The sequence below is a fragment of the Dipteris shenzhenensis genome, chromosome 17, assembly GCF_047967505.1.
Source record: "Dipteris shenzhenensis isolate YYH24624 ecotype China chromosome 17, Dip_SZ_1.0, whole genome shotgun sequence".
Lineage (NCBI taxonomy): Eukaryota > Viridiplantae > Streptophyta > Polypodiopsida > Gleicheniales > Dipteridaceae > Dipteris > Dipteris shenzhenensis.
The window spans coordinates 21196031-21214568 of NC_141612.1; the positions used below are offsets into that span (position 1 = coordinate 21196031).

Consider the following 18538-nt stretch of genomic DNA (forward strand, 5'->3'; position numbering starts at 1 on the left):
CTTCATTGCTTTTTTTCCCTTTTGCTTGTTGCAATACCTATTGTTTCAATTATTCCCTTATGACATGGATAACTAACCATAATGAGCCTAAGAGTTGCGAATGACCTTTACTAATAGATGACACATCGTCCATCAAAAGCAATCAATATTTCAAGATTCCTTTGACGGAATAGCCCATTACTTTCTCCTTCCTGAACATGCCCGTTGTCTGAGAGAGCTATATTTCTTCTTTTCCGTAATATAATCTCCCTTTTCTTCGCCAAAAAAAAAACATGCGGGGAGCATCCCTTTGCCTCGATTTTGCTCTACTCCACCAAGAGGGACTAGACCTACTCCATGTGTACCATTCATGATCTCGTCTTAAGAACACACAACCCACACTCAAACCTAGCCTATAGAGGTTGGACTCTCTCATGAGTGAAAGGGGAAGCATAATTGCCCACCAACACTACATGGTGACAACTATGATGATGTAGCATGCCTCGCATTCGGTGACGGATATGATGGTATAAGATGCAGACTTTATCAAATAACGAGTAACTTCCACACCTCTCTCTTGCACAATTTATAAATACCTTATAGACATAGATGCCTCCAACTAGTCTTCCATATCTGCCCCTCAAGTCTTCCATATCGAACTAGTCTTCCATATCTTCACCTGCTAGCTCGCCCAGTACCGTCATGGCACCTCTTGCATTCTGTCCTACTGCCCTTGCACGTAAACCCCATGCCTTGGCCATCCCCCTCCCTGCCCAAGGTCACCTCAACCCTCTCATGCGCCTCTGTAGAATTCTCGCCTCCAACGGCTTCTCCATCACTTTCGTCAACGTCGACCCCATCCACCATAGAATCGTCGAATCCCTCACTGAGGACACCGCAGCTCAACTTGAAGAAAAAGACACTCAACAGCTGGATATTCGGCGAGCACACATTCCTATTCATGGGCTTGACATGGCTAACGATTTTCGAATGTCGATGGAGCATTTTATGAACGTTACGCAGCGTTTGGCTGACTCCATTGCGAAGCTAGTAGAACGTCTTTCCACGGAAGGCAACCCCGTCACTTGCTTGATCTCTGATGTGTTTATGTCAGGTCCTGCACAGGATGTCGCCGACAAGTTTAAGATTCCAAGGATCGTGCTGTTTCCTTCCAGTCAGAGCTTCAACTTGTTGGCCTTCTATCTCTCACAAGGCCAGATTCCTATCGAAAAGGGTATGGGCTTTTTCCACGATATAGAGTGCGCGACTATATTATAAGAAGTCATGAGCAACGGTGCTCTCTTTTCTATCTTTCTGTTCACGCTGACCAAAGCCAAATTTTCTTTCACGTCCTGACTTTTAAGTTTGCTTCACCATGCAGCTCTGAACGTGGTCAGATTCAATCGAGCCGGAGCAACGTCGGCAGACCACTTTCACGACGCCCTTCCTGGTCTTCCTGCACTACGCAACGCAGATCTACCCGATTTTAAACATATTGTAGACGAGAACGAGTACCTGTACCCATTCATGGTTCGTCAATGCACGATCGCTTACGAGAAAGCCCATTCCATCATTGTAAACAGCTTTGAGGAGCTCGAGGGCTCTGCCTTTGAGGCCCTATCCCAGCGTCTGGATTGTCCCGTTTACGGAGTCGGTCCGTTGGTTGAAGAGTTAGGCGGTGAAAGCAGCACGAGCCTTTGGAAGGAGGAAGACAATTGTCTTCAATGGTTGGAAAACCAACCACCACAATCCGTCCTCTTTGTTTCCTTCGGCAGCATCGCCACTCTATCCAAACTGCAATTCGAAGAGGTGTTTTCTGGCCTTGAAGCTAGCAATCAGAGATTCTTGTGGGCGTTTCGCCCAGATCTAGTGGACGGTGTCGCATATACCTCTATTACGGATCAGGACTTTCTTGAGAGGACTAAGGATCGCGGCTACTTCGTAAGGTGGGCACCGCAGCTGCGCGTTCTGTCACACCCGGCGGTGGGCGGTTTCCTGACGCACTGCGGATGGAACTCGACGGTGGAGGGCATTACGAGCGGCGTTCCAATGCTCGTTTGGCCATATTTCGCAGATCAATTCCTGGACGCGAAATATATCGTGGAGGAGTGGAAGGTGGGGCTGAGGTTTGAGGCGGGAGAGGGCGGGGTAGTTGGGAGAGAGGAGGTGGAGAGGGTGGTGAGGGAGGTGATGGAAGGGGAGGAAGGCAAGGTGCTGAGGAAGAACGTAGAGGAGCTAAGCGAAGCTGGTCGCAGGAGTTTGGAAGTAGGGGGTTCGTCGCACAGAAGCATCCAGGCAATAGTCCAAGCGTTCTCGTGCATGCAGTGATTGTGCTCAAGACAACCTTTGTCTATTTAATGTATAAATACCCCCTTAAGTGCTACCCTTCTATATGTAAACACTATGTAAAAATGAGAGTTTGAAAATCTCCTTGTGTTTAACTCATGTGGTATTCTTACATTTTTATGAGTGTTGTGGGAACTAGTCCGCCTCTAAGCTCGGGTTCAAAACCTATTCGAAATATGCTCCTTGTGCTATCAACGACTCACCTCACTTAATGTGCTTGTTAGCCCTTTTCCCTTCACATGGATACATCACACTCAAATTAAGAGATAGATATGACACAAATCACAACTAAAGAGAGTCTAAGGAAGGGAACCTGCAATTTAGCCTCAATGTCATCTCACAATGGCTGAGAGGAGCATGGCACTCCATGGTATCACGCTTATGGTAGTTGTGTGAGTCTTGCGAGGGAAGGCTACAAGAGGACAATTTAAATGCCACTATTTCCTCCAATTTGACGTTTGCACTTGCACTACTCTATCTAGCTTGTGTGGGATGGTATGGAATTGCTTCGCATGTCATGCTTGGTGATGCGTTATAAGCCACCTCTATGGAATAATTACCCACACAATCGAGGGGTGACCTAGCATCACACTCAAAATATCAAATATTGACAAGATCACCTTGGTAGTGCCATTCACATGGCCTCTAGTGTTGCATTAAGTGGCCAGCTCAATCATCATTTTCATCTCAACCATTCATCTTTGTGTAGGTTTTGGGACTCATAAAATGTATGCGTAGCATGGCGAAGGTTGTTACATGAGATGTAGAAGCTTGAACAAAGAGCTTCTAACCTCACTACTACACACGGGCCTTATTCCAACAGTTAAGCATCGACGTTTAGCATGCACGGTGCACTAATCGTAGACACGTAAGGCAAGTTTAAAAAGGTGGGTATATAGCGACCTTTGTAAAACATTGGTATATAGTGACATTTACCAGACTTGTAAATGGTGGGTATATAGCGATGTTTAATAGACTTGTAAAAGGTTGTTATATAACGACTCTAAGACACTTTTCTATAGCAACATGTTACAGAGAGTGTTTTTCCCCATACCGACCTTTAAAGAGAGTTTTTTCCAATGACAAAAAAAAAAAAATTTCATACATGTTTGATCCTTTGAAAGAATAAAAGTACAAGAGCACGTACATCAAGTTTGAAGCTCATATATTCATGTCCAAGTTTGAGATGAAAAAAAATCAATGAAGATCATTTACATCAACGACTTCATCCTAAGCCGAGTCGAGCACGCTAAACAAGTCTATCTCTAACTGATCTATACCGAGTTGATCTCCTATATCATCATCGTACTCTAGTATTGTACGTTCACCTAAGACTTGATCTTCTTCAATAAAGTCGGGTGATTCTTGATGATTGTCATCTTCTTCCTCAATATCGTGATCTCCATCTTCCTCCTGTACGATGTCATTATGTGCATCTTCCTCTTGGCTCATACTGTGATCTTCATCTCCTTCGCTAGATTCATCTAGATCAATTGGATCCAGCATTAGTAGTGGCATCTCCATATCTACATCTCTATCTTCAAAAATTTGCTTACTTCGTGGTGCAACTTAGATCATGTACCACCATCTTGGATCAGGACGATCCGGATGAAAAACCACCTATATTGAAGATGGGTGTCAAATGCCATCAATTGTATGAATTTATGCTTAAGTACATGTATCAGTTGATATTTAAAAATGAAATCTTTGATTAATTAAATCATTAGTATGCACCTGCTCACAATGCTCAGGAAGAATAAAAGTATCACTTTCATCCATCCAAAGTTTGGTGGAGTCTATCGCAAAGAAACCACTACTGTCTTTCCTCACTATCTCATGGGGACCATTCTAAATAGTTCTAAACCATTTTGCATCAAGAATGAAAATACTAAATCGCCTGAAATCAGTTCATAGATTTTGCGTATGGTCCCATAATAATCCAACTACGAGGAGAGAAGATTGGTATCACAACAAGACAAAGCACCCATAGACACGCGCATAGACGCGTTTTATGAACTAAATAAAAAACTTACGGGCGCGTCTATTTGCGCGTCTGGAGACCCGCGTCTATACGCGTGTCTATATATCCGACTTACGCGCATATAGATGCACCCATAAACGCATAAATAAACGCGCTTATAAACGTATTTATAAACGCGCGTATAGACGCAACTCGAACAGACAGACGCGGATATAAACGCATTTTTAAACGCACTGATAGACGTGCCTGTTTTTTTTATATAAATTTTACAGAATAGTACTGTGTATGTTGTGTATGCTATATAGTTACAAGAATCCCATATCCACATTCTGTAATTCAATTCTTATAGCCAACCGCATTTGAATTACAATTCCAAATAAAATATTACAACTCCAAAATGCAATAAAATTGAAAGCTCAAAAAGTGCTTGTATATACATATAGCACGAAGCTAAGCCACGTCATGTGGCTTCAAGTACAAAAAATAAGGAAGCTAAGCCATGTCATGTGGCTTCAAGTACAAAAAATAAGAGGAGTCTATATACAAGAGGCACGAAGCCAAGCCAGTGGCTTTAAGTACAAAAAAGAATAGTAGCACTACTTCTACAACTAATCCTCGCTACCTTCCACGCTCCCTTCTGCGCTCCCTTCTGCACCTCCTTCCTCGTCTTCCTCGTCGTCTTGTGCATGGGGCTGTAAACAAGGGACAACATATATCAATGTATGAAAAATCAAATCTTTACTTATAATTTTGGCATTATTTAATTACTTTCAAATACCTGGGGGGCCTGTCCAGTAGCTCGGGTATACTGCTCCTCAGTAATCAACCCGTCATCATAGAAGTGCCTCCATGTATCTCCTCTGCGATGGTGGCGGTGGTAGGCTGTCTCCACTGGAGTAGGGTATCTGCCCACGATCTCAAGCTGCATGACCGCGATACACTTTGTGGAGGGATTAGTACAAAGAAACAACCAACCTCCTAATAAACTACATAAGCAATATAATTTGAGATCGATACTTACAAATTGGGCCTCCCATGATTCAACACCCCCTGCTCCAAAATGCGCGCTTCCATATTCCTCCATCTGGATCCTCCGTGCCTCCACGTGCTACAGACTGGGCTCCTCCCTCGCTGACTTCATTGCCTTCTTCCACTCACGCTTGTGAGCGGTGTGGGGCGGGCCCCTTGGAGGTTGACCTGCCTCAAGCCTAGCAAGCTCCGCTAGTGCCTGCCTTTTAAGGGAAGATCTTTTATTGCTAAGTATCGTAACAATCTTTGACTTCCCCCATTTATCTGTGAACTGGCGATTGGGGGGGTTAGGATACCTAGAGCGAACAGCAGCGAGGGTCTCCTCAGCCAACCTCTTTGGGTGGTCTTTATAGTGGATAAAGCAATCTCTGTAATTGTTAGCAATTACAGAGCGCATAAAGGCCATGATGTCCTTCCCCCGCGCATCCATCAAGATGCCTCCTGTCTGAGTGATGTCATAATAAATCGTACCATCACCCAGAGGCACGTCTAAATCATCTGAATCATCCTCCTCCTCACCGCCACATTGCCCAAAGCAGCATCCGCCACCGCTCTCCCTGCAACTACGCCTGCTACCCTGTCGTGTCGAGCTCGTACGCTGGCCACTCGTAGCTGGGGACTGCACGGGACTACGCTGACCACTCATAGCTGGAGAACCGAGTCTCGACGGCTGGGGAGTACGTCGACGGCTCGCCGAGACAGAAGGACCTCCTGACGGCATGGGGGAAGGGGCATAAGACGGGATGGCAGAAGGGACATAAGATGGCATGGGGGAAGGGGCATAAGACGGTACGGGGGAAGGGGCATAAGACGGCTGTGCGGACTCCGCTGGGGTGATCTCAGGCGGTGTGGGGTGGCTCGGAGTCTGTAGTGCCGACTCCTGGGGAGTGTTAAGGGTACCCGTCATATACCCGTATAACTCTGCAGGACTAGGAGGGTGCCCTAAAAGATTATATAAATCCTTCCAAATCGATTCCCGTGGATCAGGTGAGCTATAAGCACTTCCTGGCCACATCTTGAACTGGAAAATAGGAAACAAATCTATTACTTTGGGAGCTGAGAAGAAAGGGGGAAAAAAAACAGGCTCTGTCAGAGCGCGTCTATAGACCCGTCTGATCTGCGCATCTATAGACGCGTCTAACAGAGCGTTTAACAATTCAAGTAAAAGCGCGTCTAACAGTCCGTCTAACAGTACGTTTAAAAGCGTGTCTATTAGTCCGTCTATCAGTCCGTCTAACAATACGTCTAACAGTGCATCTAAAAGCGTGTCTAATAGTGCGTTTAAAAGTCCGTTTAACAGAGCGTCTGCCTGAGCATCTACAGACGCGTCTGTGTGTGTCTGCAACAATCCAAACGCGTGAATAGACGTGCTTTTAGACGCACGATTAGACGCTTTCTCAGACGCGCATATAGACGCGTTCCGACAGGCGAGAATACTAAAAAGTCGAAAAGGACGTTTCGCCCGACAAAAGAACGTGTCGCTCATACCTAGACCCTGCGTTTCATGGATGCGAGAAAGTACAAAACTGGAAAGAGCAAGCAAGAACAACTTCAAAAGGACTTACTTGGAAAAAGGTATGGAAGGATCTTTCTTTTCCAAACTTGTTTCTTCTCCTTGTTCGTACTCCTCCTCTTCTTTAGGCTTGGAAGCAAGTGTAGGTACGCTCCCTCTCTCTTGAGTGAAAGCTTGGAGCTGTGTATGAGAGGCTCTCTCTTAAGCTTCGAATCTATGGAACTGCTAATAAAGAAAAAAAGAAGCCGCTCGCGAAGTTTAAGTAATGAAAGAAAAGCAAAGCGAGCGGCGCGCCGAAAAGCAGGTTTAAAAGCTACGTCTATTAGCGCGTCTATTAGCGCGTCTATAGTCGCGTCTGAATACACAGAGTAGACGCGCCGTTAGACGCGATTTTAGACGCGACTATAGACGCGGTGATAGACGCAACACAGAGTTTAAATTAAGCATTTGAAGAAGAGCAAATTTGGTGGGTTGTTTGTTTGTAGGATGTCTCCATCTTCAACAAGTAGCTCCAGTGAGGATGAATCCCTCCGTATCCACCATCGCGAAATGTGGTTGGAGCAAAAAATCAAATGTCTGTGTGATCGATGTCGAGGAAACATGTATCGTGCACGCAGGATTACGCTCAATCATATCTCAAAGTATGGAGAATGGGATGTGACCGTAAACAGGGTAAGGGTTTGTAAGTTAAGGTTGATTGAGATACCTATGGGTGTTCATATGTTTGAGTTATGATCCCGTTTTAATTTGATACAGGATCTCGGGGGGGTCACTATGTATAAACCCTCTATATCACGTGCGTTCAGGGCCTATATTTAAATTCCCTTATCTGTAAAAAATTTCATTAATAAAATGTATCCCTTTTCTATACAAATCTGTAAATTTTTTCCAAAACTATTTTAATTAGTCCCTTATGTATATTTATTTCTGTAAATTTTAGAAATAAAAAAAATCCTTCTGTTGAACTCACGTGATAGGGTTACATATGATGAGTGACCCCCCCGAGTACAGGATGCAGTGCCACACCCGCACATGTAACCCCTATGCCCGTCGTGAGGAGGCGAAGCGTCGGCGATATGAGGTGGGATCTTCAGGAGGGACCGTTACGGATGCATGGAGTGATGGTGATAGTAGCCCTCCGCCCTCATGAAGCCGTGGAGGAGGAGGTGTTTGATGATATGGTGCGGGATTTATATGTCCATCAAGGGAGGGAAAATAGCATGGAGCAGGATGATCTTTTTACCGCAGCATCGACTCCACTGTTTGAGGGGTGCACATTCTCTGTTCTACGTGCCTCCCTTGAGTTACTAAACTTGCAAACCATCTATGGATGGAGCAATGCAAGTTTGAATGCATTACTCAAGTAAGCTTTAAAGTCGATTTTGCTCGAATTATGCGAGAATTATGCGCGTGGGTCAATTACTCAAATGCCTCATTTATGGTCTTTACGTGCAGGCTATTGTGTAAAATGCTTCCAAGGGAGAATAAATTACCGACCTCAAGAGATATGGCAAGGCAACATGTGACCTCTCTTGGAGGATTAGATTACAAGCGCATCCATGCATGTGTCAACGATTGCATTTTGTTTCGTGGACTACATAAGGATGCAAGAGAGTGTCCTACTTGTGGAGAGGCAAGATATAGAGCAGATCTCAAAACCTTGGACGTGCCTCGTAAGGTATTGCGACATTTTCCCATAATCCCTCGCATCCAAGATATGTTCAAGTGCAAATCTATTGCAGAGCTCATGTCATGGCATTCTTCCCATCGATCAACCGATGGCAAGTGGAGAACTCCCGCGGACTCTCCTGCGTGGAAGCATATTGAAGACACATGGCCAAGCTTCAAGGAAGAACCTAGGAGCTTGAGACTTGGATTGGGTATGGACGGTGTGAACCCATTTGGTCTCAAAAGCACGTCTTACAGTGTATGGCCAGTGGTATTGGTGAATTACAATCTTCCACCCTCTATGGCTATTAAGAAAGGACATGTCATGCTGTCCCTTCTAATTCCAGGGAAACATAAAGTCAAAAACCCTGATGTTTATTTGGAGCCTTTGATTGATGAGCTAGAGATACTTTGGAGAGGTATTGAGGTGCATGATGTGAGCAGGCCTCCCTCGTCACGAGACTTCAACTGCAAAGCAGTCTTGATGTGGACGATGCATGACTTTCCAGGCTATGGCGAGTGTTCAGGTAAGCACTGCATTTTTTAATTATGAATAGGCAAAGGACGTGGCACCCTAAACCCACCTTCCACTCTTAATTGCATCTATTGTTTCAGGTCTCACTACATCGGGTTACCATGCATGTCCTGTTTGTGGTCCTTCGCTAGTTGCCTCACGGGCAGACGCATTGAATAAGGTCATCTATGAGAATCACCATCGATTTCTCCCACCTGATCATCCTAGATATGTTGCCCCTTGGAATGAAGTCCTCCCACAATCACTCACCGCGGGAGATTGGATGAGAATTTGGGACGGTTCCACGACTCCTCCACCACTTGGCATGAGCCGGTAAGGATTTGTAACTATTGGCTGGAAGTAAAGATTGCACGCTAACACTTTATTTTGTTTAGATACTCCATCTTTTATCGTTTACCATATTGGTCCCACCTCAAGATCAATCACCTGCTCGATCCCATGCATATCTTCAAGAATGTGGCATCTACCATTTGGGAGCATTTGAATGGGACACGAGATTCGGCAGGCATAAGGGAGGATCTACGTACCACAGGGAGGATGCGTGAAGCTTGGCCTCAAGAGAGACCAAATGGGCGTGTTTTTTTACCTCGTGCACCGTGGATGTTATCAAAGCTAGAGATGGCGACAGTGAAGCGCGCTATTACTACAATTCGTACTCCCACTGGATGCATGAGGTGTTTGAAGGGAGCCTTTACAAAGAGCAAGAAAAGAGGTGTAGAGCAATTATATGGCTTGAAATCTCATGATTGGCACAAGATGCTCCAAGTAAGTATTTTATATGCATAATATCTTTTTCCTTTCAAATTTGTGAGTGAATAGCTATAAGCAACTAATCAACCACCTCCTCGCGGGTTCAGTTCATACTACCTACTAGCATTTCACGTAGTGCATCAAAGGACGTGAAAGATTGTATTTACAAGATGGGCAAGCTTGTGAGGTATGTGAGCTCAAAGGAAATAGATCCCACCACGCTTGAGAATGCTCGAGTTATGTCAGTGGAGGCAGCTTGTTCAGTGGAGGAGACATTTCCACGTTCTATTCTCACAAGCCAACTACATCTCACAGTACATTTGGTGGATGAGATTGCTATATGCGGTACTATACATGCACGATGGTTGTTCTTCCTCGAGCGCTTCATGAAGATGTTGAAGGGCTTCGTGAGACAAAATGCAAGACCCGAAGGTAGCATGGCCGAGGGTTGGTTGGTACAAGAGTCACTTGTATATATTTCTGAGTTTCTTGTTGATGTGGATAGCTCTCTCCCACGACTATGGAGAGATGATGAAGACCTAAGGATGACCTCTATTGTGCCTCAAGGAAAAGGACGCAATAAAGTAATAGACACGGAGTTGCGTAATAGTATCAACCTCTTTTGCGTGCTTAATAGTGATGTGATGAAAAGATGGGTGACAAGATACGAGGATGCAAAGGCAAGAAGACAAGAAGAAAGGGCCCTCTTTCGTACACACCACGGATCTCGTGTGCCATACCCTCAGCATCTAAGAGCACTTCCAAAGGATATTCATGTGGATTGGCTACTTGATGAAATGGAGAAAGCAGAGAAAGACGAGGGGATGCATATCACAATGGAAGAATGGGAGTATGCTAGGGGATGCATGAGCAAGGTCGGTATATAGAATGTTATGCATAAGTTAGGAGCTTTTTATAATTTAGATTGCTTATTTAATTGATTTTTTCTTGGTGTAGTGCACTATGTTCAATGCTATATGGTGTGAGGGCAAGCATTTTCAAACACAACGGATTGATGATAAGAGAAACACACAAGATTGCGGCGTCATTGCTAGCTTTGAGGGAGCCAATGGAGCCATGGATGATTATTGTGGCATAATCCAAGATATCATTATGCTTGACTTTCGACGCTTCTTTGTGTATGTTTTGGATGTAAAGTGGTTTAAGGATGTGGTGGAAAGAGGCCCTAATGCAACAATCAAACGTCATGCAAGTGGCTTTGTAACTATTGACTCCACAAAGTTTTGGCAAAGTAGGAAGGACACACTAGTACTACCGCAACAATGTGAACAGGTACTGTGCACACACATAAAAATACTCGCTTTTAAATATTTGATGCAAGAAAAGTAACATGATTGTATTTGTGTTTGAATTAGGTTGTCTATCAACCAATGGTGGATAATAATAGATGGTGGCATGTCATACCTATTATGCCATGTTTCAAAGTGATGTATAGTACATTTACTAATATGGAGCGTATGGAGGATGATCATGGCCATGGACGTGATGATGACCGTCATACAAGAGAGGAGGATGATCATGAGATAGGAGATATAGATATTGAGGCCGACATTACCCGTGAGGACGAGCCTACCATTGGAGATGTTGATTTCGATGAGCACATGAGTGGCACAAGTAGTAGTGGGTTGAATGTATTTGTAGATCTAAACAATTGTTTGGATTTTGAAGTAGATAGTTTGGCAAGGGTTGATCTCATTGAGGATGAGATTGAACCGTAGCCCCACAATTGATATTGGCAAAACTATTTTACATATTGTCTCATTCTCCTCATTTCACTTAATTCTTGTATATGTGGGCTTGCAAAAAATTATGTACTTTGGTAATCATGGGCAATGTTTGGAAAGCAATGATGTACACCAAAATCTCACTTTCTGTATTCTCTGGAGCGCGTCTATTTACGCGTCTAAATGCGCGTCTGATTCTCAGTGTAAACGCGTAAATAAACACGCAAATACACGCGCAAATACACGCGCAAATAAACGCACTAATAAACGGGATGTTAAACGGGCCCGTATTTTCTCAGGTCAAACGCGCAAATAGACGCGGTGATTTACGCGCAAATTAACGAGCTTTTAGACGTGCCTATAGACGCGCCCGTAATTTCTCTACTAAAGCAACGCCTATAGACGCGCCCGCTATTTTGCGCGTCTACCAAGCACGTCTATAGTTGCTTTGTGTTGTTGTGTATCCGAAGCACTTGCTCGGCTATCTTGTTTGAAGTTAGTCATGACTCCACAATCATATGTGACTCTCTTTCAATCGACGTGTTCCACGCAAAAATGTTGTCCATATGACCATAATGCACTGTACTTTTTGTACTGCAAAAGAGAATCATTAAAACAATTAGGATGCATCTATTTTATAGTGTATATTACCACAAATAATTACTTAATTACGTCAAGAGGTAAGAAACTTACATGCATCATACATCCAGATGATCAATCTCATTCCCGCTCGTTTATTGTCTCTCCATCGCGTTCTGCTTTACGTAGAGCCAGTTGTAGCCAATCAAGTGATATGTGAGTGGGGAGAAGGGCAAGATCCCGTGGATATGGTTGTGCTCACATGTGCATTACTCTGAATCTCATGCTTTCATTTATTCTTTCTGCTTTGGCTGCTTCATATCTCTCAATCCACTTTTGCATCTCCTTGCTATTGAGGATACAAAACTTATTGAGTTTCTCCATTTGCTCTTCGCTCATCTTTCTTTCAATCCCTTTTCCTTGGGGAATCTCCCAACAATGCAATCATCATCCTTGTTATGCCAAGCCTGTGGCAGAGTCGGGATCCATGGATGCAAGAAACTCCATGATATATACTAATGACTCTTAACATAAGACATCCCTCTGCCATGCTTGCTTCGAGTCTTGCTCTCTGCCTTACAAATCCCTTCAAAGTTTTTATAAACTGCTCGAGAAAAAATATCCACCGACTATGAACGGTACTTGCAATGGCCACCTCATCAACCATGTGCACAAGCAAGTGCACTTGAGTTGTCATAATGCTCGAGGGAAAGTGCTTCTCAAGCAAGCATAGGCTTTGATGGAGTACACCCTAGCCTTCTCGATGCTTGATATGGAGATCTCTTTTTGAGATATCCACCTATTTCACATGCCCATGTAAGATATATTCATAATCAGTCTACAGATTATTCAACTTAAATTGAAGAAAATGCAATCGATGCGAGTTGATACTAAGCATACCTCACAAACCACTGATCTTGAATATAGCATTTCTAGCATCTTCTTCTAAGCACCCTTTCACTGTACAGTGGGAGGATGAATCCAAGCAACAAAGAAGTCATGTCAATAATATAACATAATCATAATTACACTAACGCATCACAATTATCATTGCACTAATCCTATAGCTTAGAATACTAGTAAGACCTTGTGCAAATCATGGAACTTGAGACCACTAAGCTTATTTTCCTTTGAAAATGCTCCTTTCAAGCAACACATGTATCCTGTTGGTTTTCAAAAGAGGTAATGTCTGCCTTGACCACTGCCTCCTCTCTCTTGGAGAGGATCCATGTTTCTTTTGGGAGGACAACTTTACAAACACGTACTTGGGGCCACAAATGAGGAATCCTATTTATAGCATGCAAGTCTCGCACTCCTCTCGAGTCTTTGGCACCAACCAAGTGTGCCCAAATAGTAGCCCCCACATTCTTGAAGATATGCATGGGATCCAAGAGATGATTGATTTGTAACAAGGAAGCTCGTGAAAGATGGATAGCCTCTTCATACCAAGAGGAGGCTCCTCTCTATTCGCCCTCCAAGCCTGAATCCAGTCACTTGCCTTCAAATATGGCAGTGGTGGATCAAGCTAGCCTCCACGCGCGAGATGGTCTAGCGGAAGGTATCAAGCATGACCTTCATAAACCATTGTCCTCATATGTTTGTAGTGTCGTGCAAGCGGTATCAAACCCTTCCCACAAACAGGACAAGCATTGTACCCACTTATTGCAAGTCCTACATGCGTGCATGAATGTGTTAGTATAAGACATGCACTAGAAAGAGAGTCATAAAAGTATCATATATTATACATGTAAAGACACAACCGCATACCTGCGCACTCTCCATATCTTGGGTAGTCATGCATGGTCCACATCAAGATTCCCCTAACCAAAATGTCATTGGTATGTCTAGGAGCTCTAGAAATATCAAAGACCTGCACTCCTCTCCATAAGATCTGTAACTCCTCTATCAAAGGTGCCATATATACGTCCATGTTTTCAGCCTTGTACTTCCTTGGCACAAGCAGTGCAAGCATGAGGTGTCCCTTCTTTATTGTTAGCCATGGTGGGATATTGCAATTCACCAAGACTATAGGCCATGTCGACCAAGATGTCGAGCGTAACCCAAAGGGTTCACGCCATCCATGGCGATCCCAAGATGTAAGTTGCGTGGGTCCCTCGCAAAGTCCAGCCAGTCTATGTGCTTCCAAGCTACAAAATCTATAGGAATCCTCAATGTGTCATCAGTGGACCAATGTGTAGCATGCCAAGTCATCAACTCTGCTATGGATTTGCATCGGAACATGTGCTATATTCTAGCAATGATGGGAAAGTGTCTCAAGACCTTTACCAAGATCTGCTCACCCTGCAAGTCATCTCTATATTGTTGTTCCCCACACTCTGGACAACTAGACAAATCTCCATGCTCACGATGAAAGAGAATACAATCATTACGGCAAGCATGGATGGTATCATAATCCATACCCACCATTGTCAGCATCTTATTCACTTCATCTCTTGATGTGGGCATGGTATTTGGTGCAGGCAACATCTTCTGGAGCAACCTATCACAATTCAAACATACATAGGCTTTGAATAATGACAAACTATGGTGATTCTCAAAACAAAACAATATCCAAATAATGAGATAAATTAATGCAAGAGCTAACCTCATTAAGGCTGAGACACTTGTATCGGACCACCCATACTTTGCTTGCAGATTCAAGATTGAGAGACAAGGCCGTAGTTTTGACATCTCAGCACCCTCGTACAACCATGTTGATTGCAACTCTCGCAATATTGGCCTCAGACTCAGACATCATGTGTACATGTGATGTGGTGCCCCTAAAAATAGAATTCATCATGTCCACCATACCCTCGTCATCATCTGGCACATCCGAGAGACTATCCTCTCGCTCAATGTGTGAAGGTATACACGCACCCTCACCACCCTTCTCATCCTGTCTCAAGGTTTCATGTAAATACAAGATCTTGTCTCAAGGTTTTGTGTCGTGTACGCATGCAATATTAATCAAGAACTCAAATAGCATTGAATTATCTATGATCCATCACCACGTGCACCACCAATGGTGGGTACTAGTGCGAGCTCCTCCCCATACATTCGCAAGTAGCACATGAGAATATGGCATTGATGTCGTACTTCTTGCTTGCAATGAGTGCAATGACAATACAACCTCTCCGTAAGCCACTCTTTGCTCTTGGGAGTCGACGCATCATCTGACAAGATTCCACTCACCCCGTCCATCTGCACACCTCCAAAATCAAAACACAAAATGCAAGGAAATCCATTAAGATCCAAAAAATAGCCACCCATGAGCTCCTTTCTTCTATTGTTAGATTTAGTGTCCTGAACCATTGCTATATAGCAGCGTTATATCATGTTCCATCACTATATAGTGATTCTTGTAAGATATACATCATCGCTATATAGCGACCGACCAGTGTCACTATATAGCAACGCTGGGGTCTAAAACCCAAAACCCCGTGCAATGCCACCCTTCACAACTCTATTGTGAGAAAATAAAAAAACTCTCATCCTTCATTATATTCGGTAACCTCACTTTCCTCCAACCTCTTCCCCACACTCCTCACCCCTACCCAGGCCCTCTCCCAACACTTGTGCTCCCTCTCCACCCTTCTCCCTCTCTGCTCGTGTGAAAGGATGTTTTTCAAGAAGGTGTGCCTCTTTAAGCAGTATAGGTTCTTTTTTTGTGAGTGTTGAAGCATGTTTCTCCTTGCATTGCTAAGACCATTTGCTAAATTTCATGCTTGATTTTTAAAGTTGAAGAACAAAAAACGAGATTTGGTGAAAGAAAGGACTCACCTCTTCTTTTTTTTGTATTTCTCTTCTTCCTCTTTCCCTTCCTTTTGTGCTTTCTCCTTGTTTGTAGGCTTATGCTTGTGCCCTCAATCCAATCCCTTTGGAATGTTCCTTCTCCAAACTCCTCCTTTCATTAATTAGTTATCTAAAAAATGGTATGTTTCTTCTCTTTTGTAGGGCCAGTCCACGAAACACCTCCTCTTCAGAGCGATATTTTTCCAGGTAAGAAAGTGCTTCCTCTCTTTTCCTATTTTTATTTTCATGATTTGCATTGGCCTACAGCTAGCGCCTTAAGCGCTCGCTGTAGTGATGGGTGTAGGAACCCTCTCTTCCCCTCTCTTCTCTTATTTTCTCTTCTTCCCCTCTTTCTCTCTTTTCCTCCCTCTTTCCCTCCCTCTCTTATTTCCTCTTCTTCCTCCCCTCTCTTTTCCTCTCTTTTGTGTATGCTTATGCTTATATGCTTATGCTTTCCTCCCCTCTCTTTTCCCTCTCTTTTTTCTCTTTTTCTTCTCTTTTTTCCTCTCTTTTCTTCCACTCTTTCATCCTCTCTTCTCTCTTTTCTCCTGTCTTTTCTTCTTTTCCCCTCTCTTTTTCCTTCTCTCCTCCTCTCTTTCATCCTCTTCCTTCTCTTCTTTTTTCCTCTCTTATTTCCGCTCTTTCATCCTCTTTTCTCTCTTTTCATAAGCATATGCATTTATGCATGAGCATATGCTCATATGCTCATGCATAAGCATAAGCATATGCTTTCTCTATTTTTCTCTTTTCCCCCTCTCTTTCAATCTCTTCCTTCTCTTCTTTTTCTCTCTCTTTTCCCCTCTCTTTCATCTTCTTTTCTCTCTTTCATAAGCATATGCATTTGCGTATGCTTATGATGAGCATATGCTTTCTCTCTTTTTCTCTTTTTCCCCTCTCTTTTTTTCTCTCTTTTCTTATTTTCCCCTCTCTTTCTTCTTCTCTCTTCCTCTCTTTCATCCTCTTTCTTCTCTTCTTTTCCCTTCTCTTTCATCCTCTTTTCTCTCTTTTCATAAGCATATGCATTTGTGTATTCTTATCCTTATATGCTTATGCTTACCCATGAGCATATGCTTTCTCTCTTTTTCCCCTCTCTTTTTTCCTCTCTTGTCTTCTTTTCCCCTCTCTTTTTTCCTTCCCGCTCTCTTTTTTGATATAAGAACTCTTGCCTAACAATAGTATTTTTTGCGACATTTTTTATATATGATAACCGTCTTGGATTCCACTTGTCTTTCATAAATATTTGTCCTTTCAAAATTGGCTTTTCATAATTGTCTTAAGTAAATACTTGTCCTTTCATAATTGTCCTTTCTATGTTGATGTCCTTTCATAATTGTCTTAAGTAATTAACTATCTTTTCATAGTTTTATTAAATTGAATTTGAGTTTGAATTTCATAATTGTCTTTTCGCTTCTTACCCACTCTTGTGTTTGTCCAATCCCCCCAAATTAGACATGGCATCACGTCGCACATCCACTGAGTACAGAACCCCTTGTAGTAGGAGGAGACATCATGATTTGTACTCTCCAGAGGACTTTGATTCCAGTCAGCTGACTCCTCAGGGGCCCACCCCTGCGACTACCCCTGGCCCGACTCCTCTCGTGCCTAGCACTACGACTATCCCTGGGGGAATTTCTTTGCCAGCAGTCCACGGCTTCATCGGAAGTCCCGATGAGTTTGTTACACAGATGAGCAATGCTGAGGTAGAGAGATTCTTCTCTCTAATATCCCAGAGGACCTCAACTATTCCCTCTCCTACACCGATGGCTGGACCTACTCGACAGTCGTTCCCTCTAGCTCCTTCGACCGAGGGGTCATCACCTGGGTGTACCCATCGTAAGGGAAGGAAGAGTAGGAAGGGTCAAGGGTGTTATGGTGACTCAGGGGATGTAGACGAGTCAACACACTCACATCCCTACAGATCTCCACTTGGTCATGAGACCCAGTACCAATTAAGTCCCTTGCCCTTTCCCACTCCCACTCCCTCTTCTACTCCTCATTCCATAAGCGCTTCAAGTATCACCTCTTGCTCTAGCACTGCTACCATTAGGGGAGAAATGTGGTCTGAAAAGGGCCTCATAAGGGATGGATTAAGAAATGGATTCTAGTCCTAATGAAAGTGCCAAGGTAGGTCCCAAAAAGTCCTAACCTCCCCTCACCTAGCTAGGTTAAGCCCAAAAGTGACCCCACCTCTTCAATAACTCTTACTCCTAGGTGAGAACCAACAAATTCAAAATTTTGAATTCCCTCCCTCCTTCTCTCTCCTCCCTCCCTCCTCCTCTCCCCTCCCTTCCTCCCTCCCTCCTCCCCCTCCCTCCCCCTCCTCCTCCCCCTCCCCCTTCCCCTCCCCCTCCCCCTCCTCACTCCCTCCTCCTCCTTCCTCCTCCTCCCCCTCCCTCCCTCCCTCCTCCATGCTTGCTCCTCCTCCCCTCCCCCTCCCTCCCTCCTCCATGCCTGCCTCCCTCCCTCCTCCCCTCCCCCTCCCTCCTCCTCGATGCCTGCTTCTCCTCCCCCCTCCCTCCTGCTCCTCCCTCCTCCCTCCCTCCTCCTCCACGCCTACTCCTCCTCACTCTCCACACTTGCTGGTCCGCCCCCCTTCCCTCCTCTTCAACTACTGGTACTCC

General features: G+C 44.0%; 1 protein-coding gene across 1 annotated transcript in view; it reads left to right on the forward strand.

The window, feature by feature from the left end:
- The first annotated feature begins 681 nt into the window (after positions 1-681).
- The window catches only part of LOC147891840 (UDP-glycosyltransferase 85A1-like), a 39332-nt gene continuing 21475 nt past the window's right edge, over positions 682-18538 (forward strand). Inside the window, exons 1-2 of the mRNA XM_087388520.1 lie at positions 682-1213; positions 1361-2303. Of these exons, the coding sequence (XP_087244646.1) occupies positions 682-1213; positions 1361-2303 (1475 nt within the window). The remainder of the gene's footprint in view (positions 1214-1360; positions 2304-18538) is intronic.